This window comes from Carassius carassius, chromosome 7, assembly GCF_963082965.1.
Source record: "Carassius carassius chromosome 7, fCarCar2.1, whole genome shotgun sequence".
In the NCBI taxonomy this organism is placed as follows: Eukaryota; Metazoa; Chordata; class Actinopteri; order Cypriniformes; family Cyprinidae; genus Carassius; species Carassius carassius.
This window is the reverse complement of record NC_081761.1, coordinates 35,110,730-35,124,790: the sequence shown is the minus strand read 5'-3', so window position 1 is coordinate 35,124,790 and position 14,061 is coordinate 35,110,730. Positions and strand designations below refer to the sequence as shown.

General features: G+C 34.9%; 1 protein-coding gene across 1 annotated transcript in view; it reads left to right on the top strand.

The window, feature by feature from the left end:
• LOC132144049 (polycystin-1-like) overlaps positions 1-14,061 on the top strand; it is a 78,076-nt gene that overhangs the window by 13,575 nt on the left and 50,440 nt on the right. Inside the window, exons 2-8 of the mRNA XM_059554773.1 lie at positions 1,651-1,722; positions 4,670-4,738; positions 5,299-5,370; positions 7,040-7,203; positions 7,444-7,724; positions 8,555-8,948; positions 10,577-10,754. Coding sequence (XP_059410756.1) covers positions 1,651-1,722; positions 4,670-4,738; positions 5,299-5,370; positions 7,040-7,203; positions 7,444-7,724; positions 8,555-8,948; positions 10,577-10,754 — 1,230 coding nt within the window. The remainder of the gene's footprint in view (positions 1-1,650; positions 1,723-4,669; positions 4,739-5,298; positions 5,371-7,039; positions 7,204-7,443; positions 7,725-8,554; positions 8,949-10,576; positions 10,755-14,061) is intronic.

Sequence of the window (14,061 nt, the reverse complement as noted above, 5' to 3'; positions counted from 1 at the left end):
TTTGAGGCAGAAGTTTTTCTCTGATTTCTGACATCTCACGACTGTGAGCTGAAGATACTATTTACCATTCTAGTTGCTTGAATAAACTTTCGGAGACCCTTACACAACACGATATAAATCTGATTGTGCTCAAAATACACTTGGTCCCTCAGTGACCGACACACATGCGCTCCACTTTCATTCACTGTGCGCTGATAACATTAAGATTTGTTGCCACAGTTGCACACACACACACACACACACACACATGCAGGCTGTGTTATGTAAGGTGATGATGTGTAAGAACGCCTCCTATTAGTGAGGAACTGACACAGTAATGACTTTAGCAGAGGCTTTTCATCAGCATGGAGCGTCAGTCGAGTAAAACTCCTCCTCTTCTCTTACACAGTCTGTCTGGAATGGACAGATGTTTTCTTCTGGGAACAGAGTTTACACACACACACACACACACACACGTGCTGACACCTGTCTGTTGTGCAGATTGCATTATTGGTTTAATTTGATTGGTGTGTTAATAGGAAAGACTGATTCTGATTGGTCCATTATCTTGATTTTGTTTACACTTTGCATCATGAGAGATGCAAATGTGGGTTTAATAATTATTTCTTTATATAATGCATATGTTATAACGTATGCACTGTTCAAAAGTTTGTTAAATAATGTTTCTGAAAGAAATTAATACTTTTATTCAGCATGGATGCATGAATTGATCAAATGTGACAGTAAAGACATTCATATTGTTACAAAAGATTTCTGCTTCAAATCAGTGCTGTTCTTTTTATGTATTATTCTTCAAAGAATCCTGAAAAAGTCACAGTTTCCACAAAAATATGAAGCAGCACAACTGTTTTCATCAACGTGAATTATTATAAAAGATTCAGAGCACATGATTTCTGAAGGATCGTGTGACACTAAAGACTTCAGCTTTGATCACAGAAATAAATTACATTTTAATATATATATATATATATATATATATATTCAAATATAAAACAGTTATTTTACATTTCAATATTACTTCAGAAACTGATTACTGATTTTACTGTGTTTTGATTGAGTAAATGCAGCTTTGATGAGTATAAAAGACAAAACCGGAGTTGCAATATATGGATCTTTTTAGATTAAACATGTTTCTGATTTTTTCTATGTGGTTCTTCAGATTAGAATATTGCTTTGTTCTTCCTTAAATAACCAGGAAATAGTATAAATAATATTGCAAATTAAAAAAGGACAGTATGTAATGTCCATTTTCGGTGGTTTACACAAAAATGCCAGTGTACAGTAATTTACATTGTCATCGTGTCCCATGAAAGTACTCAAATTTGGGATTTGAGAGATACGGCAGAGGGGAAGATTTAAATTTTCAGTCTGTCCCTCGCATAAATCCATTGAATGATCCTTGTGATGTTGTACACAAGCTACACAGACTACTTGTATAACACTTTCTGTGGAGCTTCAGTCTCCACTCACTTTTACTGTATGGAAAAGAGCAGCATGAACATTCTGCTAAACATCTCCTTTTGTGTTTCACGGAAGAAAGTCAGTCATACGGGTCAGAAACGGCTAACTTCTTCTCATCTTCCTGCAGCGGTTATCTCGAGTCTGAGTGTGTGTGAATCTCTAAGCGTCTCTTTCTGGCTTCTGTTGCAGAGATTTGTCCAGAAACCACATTCTGTCAGTGGATTCCAGCCTCTTTGATCACCTCACCGCCCTCAAGGAGCTGTAAGTGCCACGTCTCTCTCGCGTGAGCGTGTGTGTGCGTGTGTGTGCGTGAGCGTGTGTGTGTGTGTGTGTGCTGGAGATGTTCGTCGGTAATAGGTGGTCTGGTGCTTGTATAATAGGTGGTCTGGTGCAAACGTGAGTGTGTTTCTTCGTGCTAAAGCAAAAAGCCTTCTCGTTTCATAATCTGCAACTTCCTGTTCACTTGTTCCCCTTAAGATATCAGGTATAGATTAATTATATTTTCCACAATAAAAATAAAGCTTCCTTTAAGAACCTAGAAATTATTCTCAGCCCATTTTCTCTCCTGATTATCATTACTGGAATGCAGTTGAATACTACCATAACTTCTTATTTCTATAAAAAACTCTAAAATATTTTCTATAACGGTAATGTTCTGGCAGGGACAAACGACTTGTTTTATATTTAATTTAATTACATTAATGTTATAGTTTAGATATAGGCTACAAGAAATATTTTAACTGCTACTATGTAAAATGAACACTGCTCTAAAAAGCACCTTATTTGTGTAAAGTGTTTGCAAACACTTTTTATTACTCTTTAGTTCATATAGCAGTAGGCCTACTTTTAAATGAAAAATTGCACAACACACTACATTTGAATGCATTATTATTTTTTTGCATAATAATGTGATAAATTGCGATTAATCGCAGACAATAACATGATTTTTACAAATTTTATCATTGCCCAGCACTAATGAAATATTAGATAAAATATAATGACATCTTTTATAACAATTATTATTTGATTATAATTAGTTTAATGACTGGAAATATTTAAATTAAGTTCACTGTAAAAAAAAAACAGTTGCGTCAACTTAAAAAAATAAGGCAACTTATCGCAAGCGCTTTTTTGAGTAAACTTAACAAACGTGGACTAAAGTCCATCCAACTTAGAAATAACTTAATATCACAAGTTGTCACAACATAAATAGTCATGTTAACCTAAAGAATGTCAGAACAAAATATCTTTTGTTTACAAGGCCTGTTATCTATAGGCATACACAATTTTAAAGTGAAAAGTGACATGACATTCAGCTAAGTATGGTGACCCATACTCAAAATTCATGCTCTACATTTAACCCATCCAAAGTGCACACACACAGAGCAGTGCACACACACACACACACACACACAGCAGTGAACACACACACACACACACTGTGAACACACACCCGGAGCAGTGTTCATCATTTATGCTGCGGCACCCGGGGATCAGCGCCTTGCTCAAGGGCACCTCAGTCATGTTACTGCCGGCCCGAGTGTCGAACCCACTACCCTAGGAGTCAAACTCTCTAACCACTAGGCCACGACAGAATGTTTTTATGACGTATTTTTTTAAAAATGTTTATTTCTGTCAGACATCTAGAGAAGCTCTTATTGAGAATTAACAGAGGTTTAAATGTTGATACTTGATTCATTTGAAGTCACCATTGTGGTGATCAGTGTTTGGTTTAGTTTGGATCTTGGTCCAGTTACCTCTTGTGTCAGTTTGTCTCTTGCTGCTGTAACGGTGTGTTATAAAACACTCTTATTGTGGCAGAGAGAGTTGAGATCAAGCGTACACTACACATCTTGCTTGTAATGGTGACAAATTAGGCAAAATAAGATGTTAATGTTTTGTTGCAACTATGGATTTATTTTTATGGATAGAAACCTTGTAGAAAAAATAATGTACTTTTAGAAAACCAATCATGTCGTCACAAACAGACATACAGATGTTGGATATGCATCAAATCAATGGTGACAATCAGAACAAAATAGGCTGTAAAATAAGGATGAGTTTGTGCTATGGAGCTCTTTTGTTTGTCACCGTTGTTGTGATGCATATGCTAAATCTAGAAGTCTGTGTGTGTGAGTACTTGATTCTTTTACTCAAAATATTTCAAATGCATTCATTTTTGTCCATCTTCAAAATAAATATGTAGCTCTTAGTGCCTGTTAAAAATATCAAACAAAACTTATTTTATGATCTCAAATATTTATTATTTGATGATTTTATCACCAATAAAGAGCAGTCTTGAGCTCTTTTTAATCTTGTCTTTCTTCGCCACAAAAACAGCGTTTTAAAATACACCGTTACAGCAGCAAGAGACAAACTGACACAAGAAGTATCTGGACCAAGATCCCAACTAAACTATTTACAGTGTTCAATTAATATCTAATTTTTATTATATTAAAGTAATCTTATTTAAACGCTTAAAGACAAACTCTATATGCGAAATATATTCTTTATTTATATTATTATCAGTATTATTAGTAATAAAATATTTTATTATGAGAAACTGAATAAATAACTTTTATTTTAATGGCTTTAAAGATTGGATTTGTATTATTGTTTTTATTATTAATGTATTATTATTATTAATAAAGTATTTGATTATGAAGAGCTGAATAAATTAAACAATACTAAATAATATATTGTGAGATCTTTCATTGCAGAAGACATTTTTGTTCTCTCGACTGGACAATATTTATTATAGTAGTAGAAATGATAGTTATAATAAAACAAACAATTAAAATGCAAAAAAATGTGAAATTATTATTATCATTATTGTTGATGTATTTGTTGTTATTATTATGTTCTTTATGAGTTCATATATATATATATATATATATATATATACAAACACACACACACACGTATATATAAATACACACACTCAGTATATATTTTGAAAATGTTTATTTACATTGTCTATACATTTATATATTTATATTATATTATATATAAATATATTTAATTTATAAACATAAAATTATGATTATGTTTTTGTCTTAAATATATATATGCATGTGTTTATATTTATATATACATAATAAATATGCACAGTATACACATATATATATTTTTTTATGTATATATGGGGAACTGAACCTAACTCAAGCAGACACACTCCGGTGTTTCAGTTGTTTGCTCTTCTCCTCAGGTATCTTCAGAGCAATCGTCTGGTCACTCTTCCTCACGGGATCTTGGACTGTGGGCCGTTAGCTGTGCTGTAAGTGTGTGTGTGTGTGTGTGTGTGTGTGTGTGTGTGGGCGGCAGTATGGTCTAGTTCCCAGACCGTTTTGGAGCTCATATGGTGAGAAAGTGTAGGCGGATCTTTCTGGAGTCTCTCCCGAACCGCAGAGTCAAACGCTGAAGAAACTGAACGGACACACTCCACTCTTTCAGCTCAAACAAAAGCATAATAAACAGAAAGTGAAGTCATGTATCCAGACGTTTATCTTTGATAAAAATCACACTTGCACCTCGACTACACTGTTTCTAACACACACACACACACACACACACTGTTCGTTCAATCACATGCCCGTTACAACCAATTAAAAGTCATTGCTTCAGGCTTTGACTGCACCATTTCCTGCTCCCTTTCAACACACACACACACACACACACACACACACACACACACACACACCAAAATCACTCCAGAACTTTTCCATATGCTGCTCCAGCGGCTGAACAAGGGAACGATTATACTGAGAGGAAAAGAAAGAAGGAAAAACTACTGAGGCTGAGAAATAATATACATATAAATTCACTTTTGTCTTGCAGAGATTTGAGCAACAACCAGATCACCACCATTGAGGAACGAACATGTGATCATTTATTTAATTTAACTATGATGTGAGTATAAACACGCATGTGTTTCAAATGAGCTGGATAAATGAAATAATATTAAATAATACATCATGGCATCCTTTATTACAGCAACCCAGGGGCGTAGATCCCCGTACTTTTTCAGTCAAATGTGTTCGCATAGATGTTTTCAAGAGCTGGTGTGAATAAATATAGATTTAAACTCAAAGAGACAGGATAGTCTGCGCATGACCTGATATTTTATTCGGACCCAGAAGCGCTAAACGCTCGTGCAGTGTGTGTTTCATTCATCCTCGAAGCCGGAGCGCGCTCTCGCGCAGAAAGGCATAACAGGAAACTCCTAATATGGGCAACAGCGTCCAGCTATCGCTGTATGAAAACAGTTGTTTTGACAGAAGAACTGAAACTTTTGGAAACACGAAGACATTAATATACGATTGCGACAATATATGTTTTTTCAAGTCATCTCCAGCAGGTCATAAATACTGTGCAGTATATCGACAAAACAGTGCTAATTGACATAGATTTATTACAGTATAGATTCTGCCTTATTATGTGATAAATAGCCTAAGTGTTTGTAGTATATAAAAAAAAAAAAATCATTATTATTTGTTATTGTCAAGCAGTTATAGATTTCTAAGCAAATTAAAAGCTAGAAATTAGAGAATAATTAAAGTTGCCTATAGTATCCACTACCAGTCAAGTCTCTTCTGTTCACCAAGCCTGCATTTATTTGATCCAAAGTACAGCAAAACAGTAAACTCAAATATTGTTACTAGACTATTTAAAATAACTGTTTTCTATTTGAATATATTTCAAAATGTTATTTATTGAGATTTTAAAGCTTGCTAAATAAAAGTATTCATATCTATAATTTCTTTTCCAAAAAATATATATTTTTGAATGATATACTGTATAATGTTGCAAAGGCTTTTTATTTCTCATAAATGCTGATCTTTGGATCCATCTATTCATCAAAGAATGCAGATTTTTTTTTGTTTGGTTTGGTTTGGATTGGTTAAATAGAGATTACTCTATTAAAATATGTCATAAATATATTATTTATATTGCAAAGTATAATTACAGGTATACTTGGTGGTAGTTTTTAATTCCTGAATTTAATTTTAAAGTGTGTCCAGATGATTTGTTTTACAGTTATGAGAATCTAAAGAGAAAATGTGCTTGTCACGAAATTAATATCAGAAAATCCCAATGGCCCTAAACAGTATGTTTTATTGCATTTTATCGCAGTAACGTTTTGCTTAATTATAATGATTATAGTTAAAAGAAACATTACGATTCTTTGCCCTTAGTGATTTAATGTTCACATATCAGATGATTAAATGTTCTTATCCGAATTCTGTTGGCGTTTTTTAATTCTCTAAAGCTTTATTTTCTAGTACAGCGTTCCCCCCGTGACTTTTCAAGTAGCGCTTTCATACGCCGATTAAAATTCCCCGGTGAACGTCTTTCAGTTCCACTATAATTATAGATTAGTGTGTGTGTTGTGTTTCCTGGACTGATTAAACAGTGACAGATTGCTCCGCCGCTGCTGTACCATCATCTGTGTACACGTCAGACAAAACAAGGCTTATGTTACACCCCGGGTCTCCACGTCCTCTTTAAATTACTCTCCTTATCACACATTGCTGTTTGAGTAAGGGCCATGCAATGTGTTTGTGTAATGTTCCTTCAGAGATCTGAGCTTTAACCCGTTCGTCTGCGACTGTAAGCTGGTGCGTTTGGTGAGCTGGCTGCAGGACCAGGGCGTTCGAGTCAAGCGACCCAACTCTGTGCTCTGTGACCGTCCGGCCGAGCTGAAGAACCAGCCGCTGCTCAACGTCAGTGTGCACACCTGCGGTGAGTGACAGGACACAGCTCTGTGAAGCAGGAAGAGATTAGGCCAGTTACTTCTGTAGTATGAAGTATGTGTATTGTGCCTGAAATGAGCCCCATGACCTTCTGCATCTAAATAAGTGTACAAGCCGATTGCATGAAATTGTGTCCCATTATGCACAGCGCTCAATTTCAAGTCAAGGTACTAAATAAAAAAAACAGTTTGAAGAGCTTTGACATGTCTGTTGCTGTCTCATCTCTCAGGCCTGACGTATGCAGGATGTCTGCAGGACGAGGAGCATGTGGCAGGTGTGGAGCTGGTCATCTTCTCCTCCTCCACTCCCGGGCCGTTCTCACGGGAGGAATGCAACTCTAAATGCTTCCATGAGAGCCAGCGCTACGGTGGTCTGGGACAGCAGAGAGAGTGTCTGTGCAGCACCAACTCTGAGCCCAATTACATCAGCGAGTCCCAGTGTTCGGCCGCGTGCTCCGACCCGCTGGTCATGAAGGAGTGCCGCTGGACTGTGGCCAAGGACGTCTTTCAGGTTCCAGATTGTTACATTGCCGTATAGTCATATAGGTTTAGATGAGCTCACATATGGGATGAATCCAAATTCAAATACCAATTGCTTTTTTTTTTACACTATAAATATTGCTCTAAAATACCTGGATTGTGTACTATTCCTGGTGGATTTTTTTTTAAGTATATAACCGTGCACACTTTTTGGGTGTAATATTACCCATAATGCTTTGTGCTGTGAGGTGAAATAGCATACTGCATACTAAAAAGTAGTTTCGATGTGAATTCAGAATGTGAGAACTGGTTCTAATTCAGAATTTACTCAATTTTTCAAAATTCTGGAAACCTAAATAATAATACATTTTGTCAAAGGTTGCACAAAACAAGAAAAAGCACGACTGCTGTAGTCAGCCACTGATTCTTTTGACTGATTCATTAAAAAGAACTGACTCAAAGAATCAGTCAAACGTTTAGATTCACTGAGATTTATTTATAATTAAATAATTACTTTTATTCAGCAAGGACATATAAAATGAATCAAAACTAGTAGTAAAAACATTTATAATGGTACAAACGTCCTCTTTTTCAAATAAAAGCTGTTCTTTTTAACTTTCTTTTGATCAAAGAAATGTTTTGTGATTTCTGAAGGATCGTGGTGAAACCTGAATTCAGCTTTGTATCACAGCAATAAATTACATTTTACAATATATTCAATATATTATTTTTAAACTGTAATAATATTTCACAGTATTAGTTTTTACTGTATTTTAGTAGTATAAATTGATAGTATAAATGCAGCCTTGATGAGCAGAAGAGATTTTTTCATCGTAGTTTGAATATGCTCTCCATCCACAGGTGAATTTCTCCGCCTCTCTTGCTTCTCGCCGTGTGTCCGTTCATTCAGAAGCCGTCCTGTCTGTCGCCTCGTCAGTCTTCCCTGCCTCTTTCTCATGGGACTTCGGTGACCTTTCGCCTCGGGTAAACGCCTCTACACCCACCACCACGGCGAGGCATAAGTACGGTGTCCCGGGACGGTACCAGGCTCAGGTGAGTCTCTCAGCGGGTCACCAGGAGATCGTGGCGCAGGGGAACGTGAGCGTGGAGCTGCCCCCTCGACTCGAGCTCCACTGCCCCCAACTCATAGTGGCCAATCAGAGCCTGGAGGAGGCGGTCTCTCTGGTCAACTGGGGCGGAGTGGGCGTTAACGTGGACTGGAGGATCAGGAAGGATGGGAGAGAGATAGCAAGAGGTACAAGACAAAAACATACGCTCTGTTCTAAGACCACTTTTTTACAAACATATCAGAATGATTTCTGAAGGAATTATATTTAAATTGATAGCAGTTATTTTTGAATAAAACAGTATAAAAATAAAGTAATAATATTTCCCAATATTACTGTTTTTACTGTATTTTTGATCAAGTAAATGCGGAATTCATGAGAAGAGACTTTATATTATAAAGAGAATTATATTATATTATATTATTTTTTTATTATATTATATTATATATTATTAAAATAAAGCATTAGAAATTGGTTGTTTATTCAGAAGTATCCGAACATTAAAAAAAAAAAGGCAGTTGATTTTGTCATTATGTTTTAGCTCAAACTATTTTTTCCTCCTGTGACTTGAGCTAAATAATATAATAATAATAATATAATAAACATGATTTATGATACTGCTGTCATCAGATTTTATATTGAGTAAAATCAGTTTATTAGCACTGGATAAAGTACAATTCATAATAGACATTTTGGACAGATGTTTTTCGCTATACTCATGCCATTTTAGGATTGTTATCACAGAGGATAAATGTCTGTCTCAGCTGTAGCATAATGATTTGAAACACCTGAATCTTAGTCAGGAATGTTCCTTGAAATGCTGTCTGGACAGGCAGCTCACTACTGTACGTACAGCCTCATACAAACTGGTGATGACACATTCTCACGAGCGCGGTTATGTCACCACGGCTCAGATATAACACGCTCTGAAATGACCATGGGACTCTCTCTTAAAATACCCTGCCTTTCATGATCTTTCAAGCCATAAACGTCCTGTCTCTTACACAAAGCAAGGCGATTCTCTCGTTTGTTCATCAGCCCTGCAGAGATCTGTTCGTCATTGTTTGCTTTGAGAGAACAGATAAGGAGCAGCGAGAAGAAAACAGGTGCAGAAGCTGAGCTGAGCAGAGGAAATCTTTACTGATTTACTTACAGCAGGAAAAACAATGCCTAATGCAACTAACCATAGACACTCATCAGCTTTAAAAACATCCGATTACATTCATCTGTCTCTTGGTAGAAGCTCACGAAATTAGATGTCAACATGAAAAAGTTGTATGAGATCATCAAAAAAACACGAATGAAACTAATTCTTAGTAATAAGATTTAAAAAAGGTGACATTTAATATAAGTTAATGACATAAAATTACTTATACGACTAATAAACAGTGTTTTGTACAGTAAATTATTGTCTTTTTTGTTGTTGCATTGAAATCTCAGTGGTATGTTGATATGTATTTTCCCAATCATCCAATTATTTATGATTTATAAAGAATCATGTGTCACTAAAGATATTATAAATATTTTTAAAACTATTTTTAGATATTTAAAATGTCACAATATTACTGTTTTTACTGTATTTTAAATCCAATAAATGCAGCTTTTGTTTTATATTATATTATATTATATTATATTATATTATATTATATTATATTATATTATATTATATTATATTATATTATATTATATTATATTATATTATATTATATTATATTATATTATATTATATTATATTATATTATATTATATTATATTATTGCTGTTTAGAATTGTTCTAAATGATATGATTCTGAAGTGTAAGTCTCTGGTCCTTTAGCGGAGCCGCTGTGTTTGCCAGATGCGATCCATCACGCTGACTCGTCCCGCTGTTTCCTGTTGGTGTCGGAGGAAGTCAGCTGGTCAGACGCTCGGAGGAATTGCTCAGCTCGTGGGGGGGAGCTCGCCGTGGTGCATTCCCAAACCGTCCGGGACCTTCTGGCCCCTCGGATCACACAGTGAGTCAGAAACTGTTAGAAATGTGTTTCAACTGTTGTTCTCGAACCTCTGTGGGCATTTATTCAAAATTCCAAAATTCTAAATCCAAAATTCCAAAATCTATTATCTTGTAACTTTGTATCGGAGGATTCCGTCTCAGATATCTGGCTTTGATGTGATTTACTCGTGTGTTCAAATTCACATTCACATTTCACTATTAAATTATATCTCCTAAAGATGCTGAATTAAGACATTTCCCATTGAGAGCCGTGCCACTTTTTGAACCCCGCTCACTTTTTCTTCACTCACGTCCAGTCCTCTAGAAGGTGACTCTGAAACAGCAGCAGGGCACCATGGGATATGCCTTTTAAAGTCACCCTCAGTGCTGTCCAGTTTAACAGACAGAAAGGGCAGAACGTTCACAGCCAAAGACCAGACACAGATCTTGATTTAAAAATGTTTTGATGTTTCTACTAAAAGAAAAGCATTATTTTGCAATGCACTGCCTTTGTTTGGGCATGTAATGTACTTTTCATGCACTTAATGAACATTTCTGCCTTGGTCTGCTTCATCTTGTGTGTTGTTTTCATCTTTTCTCTCTCTTGTTGTACATTGAGGAGAGCAGTTAATAGCTCATTTTCTTTTCTATAATGAAGTCACAGGTTAGCCTTCAGAGACAGAGCTGATGTTCACCTTTAATCTGTGTGTGCTCATCATCTCCCAGAGCTTTTCGTGTCTCTGCCGAGCATGTAAACGCTGAATCCTGGTTTGTTTTTAAATTACGTGATCGTGAAATAATAGGAATTTATTACATTTTCTTGGACAGAAATTCTGACCACTGAGTCTAAACACATACTGTGTTTCTTAAATCAAAAAACACATTTATTTATATAGCGCTCTACACGATATTAATTGTTTCAAAGCAGCTTCAGAGTAATAAGCAGTGCTAATGTTGCAAAATTCATCAATTCTGAAATGATTATATTGTCTGAGAGTCGCTATGTCGAATGAGCCACAGCTTTGCTGTAAGCCAGTGTTATATCATGGTAAATGATTTCAAATTGACTGGCTTGTTAATGTCATATTTAAAAAATAGCTCATTTGGACATGATTGGACTAAATGGGAAGTCCTTTCTGGTGGTGATTATTGTTATTATTCATCAGCAGTGCGCAAAATGTGTAGAACCTAAATTGCAAAGTTGATATTCACAATTACAACTTAATTATGACAGATTTTCTTCCTCCTGATTCTTTAATTGACTTTTCCAACTCCGGGAATCATTTCCTAGGGGTGTTAATGAGACTGTGTGCGGATCGTCCCAGCGAGGTCTGATGTGGACCTGATCCAAACCTCTCTGGATTCATTAACTCTCCTTTCCCATCATACTCCAGTCTTAAAATTACAATTCTGATATTTACAGATATATTATGTTCATAAATATGTAATCTTGATACAAACTTAAAGTTTGAGTACTGCTTTTGTTTTGACTGTATTTGTTTTTCATGATATTTTAGAAATCTTTTGATGTAAAGACTCATCCTTTGAATACTGGAAGTAGTTTTGTAGCATTTTATTTATTAGTTTACATTTTTTCATGCATTTTTAAAAGATTTATTTAAAAAACAATGAACATCACTTTCCTTGACAATGACAGTGGTGCTGTTCAAACAAGAAAACACACGCACAAAAGAAACATTTAAATTATTTTTTTTATGATTTTGTAGAATTTTTTTATTTATTTAAATGTTTTCATGCATTTTTTAACAATTAAACAATTTAAAATGATCTTTATTTATATGTTTATTTAAAAACAATTATAGTTTGGAACATTATTATGTTTATTTAATAATAAAATATATATTCATTTTTGATATTTCTTTCTTTTTATTTATTGCATGTTTATTGCATGAAAAGCATGTTCCTTCAACACTAGTTTTAAAAAGCATCCCAGGATGCACTTCTCGTCGCTGGAATCCAGACAAAGAAAGAGCTCAAATATAACAGGGTTTTTTTCTCACTAGATCATTACATTAATTCAGTGTTTTCACAACTTCAAAATTATTATAAAATGTGAAAACTAGAAAAATAAGTGTAAGTGTCCAAACTCTCAACCGTATGTGTGCAACTTTCTTCTTTAGCAAGGAAATGTTTACAGGTGTGAACACACACACACACACACACTCTCTGTGGTGTTACACATCTGCTGAAACACAGCTGTGGAAATATGTTACACTCCAGGAGAGAGGAGACACCAGTTCTATGTGTTTATATGTGTTTAACTATGCGAGTGTGTGTGTGTGTGTGTGTGTGTGTGTGTGTGTTTCCTGTCTTCTGTTCCACACCCACCATTAATTTGAGGGCAGAGCTTCCACTTACCAGAGCGAGTGAGAGAGAGAGACAGAACGAGTGTTGGAGGAAGTGTGTTTTCTATCTCTTAACCTGCTCCAGATGGACCACATACCCTAAACACACACACACATACAATCTTATGTAAGAACACATAAGCTAACAGACCACTTTTATTGTTTCTTCATTGTTTTCGTCGTGTTTTTGTCCCTCTCTTTCCCTCCTCATTTTTTCTCTTTCATTTGTAGTTTTAACAGATGTGAGAAGTTGGATTCAGCCCGTTAGAACCGTGTGTGTGTGTGTGTGTGTGTGTGTGTGTGTGTGTGGTGTAATAGGGCTGTGGTGTTACTACTGGTGGTGTGGTGTGGGCGGGACAGTCTCGCCGGGACCCATGATGTCCAAACCCTCCCTTCTTCGTTTGTGAATGTCATGCAGTTAAATAATTATGATAACAGAGAAAATGTTTGACATGGTTTTTATTTATAATCTTTGTAAGATTATACAAACATAAATTATATGAAAATTATTTGTTTATTAAGATGAATAGAAAACAAAAACAAAACAGAAAAATAATTCAAATTCAAATGTTCTAAAAAAAAAAAAAATTGAGAACTTTTTAAGAATTCTTCAATAATCTGAACATTCTTAAGAATATCTTATGAAATCATCTGTAGAACTTAATATATATATATATATATATATATATATATATTATTTTTAAAGATTCGGTGTTTCTAAAGTCTGATGTGGTGTTATTTTAGTATCATTAGTTTTTTTTATTAATATTTTGAATTTGCTTTTATCTTTATGTTTTCAGTTTCTAAACTTTACTTTCAATTTTGGTAATTTTCGCACACTGTAGATTTTTATTATTATACTTTTTTTGTTAGTTTTTCTGCATAGGTTTAGTATTTTTTTTTTTTCGTTGTTGTATTTATTTTTTCAGACAGTTGCCAAAGCAAAATTTTGCATTTTTGTTT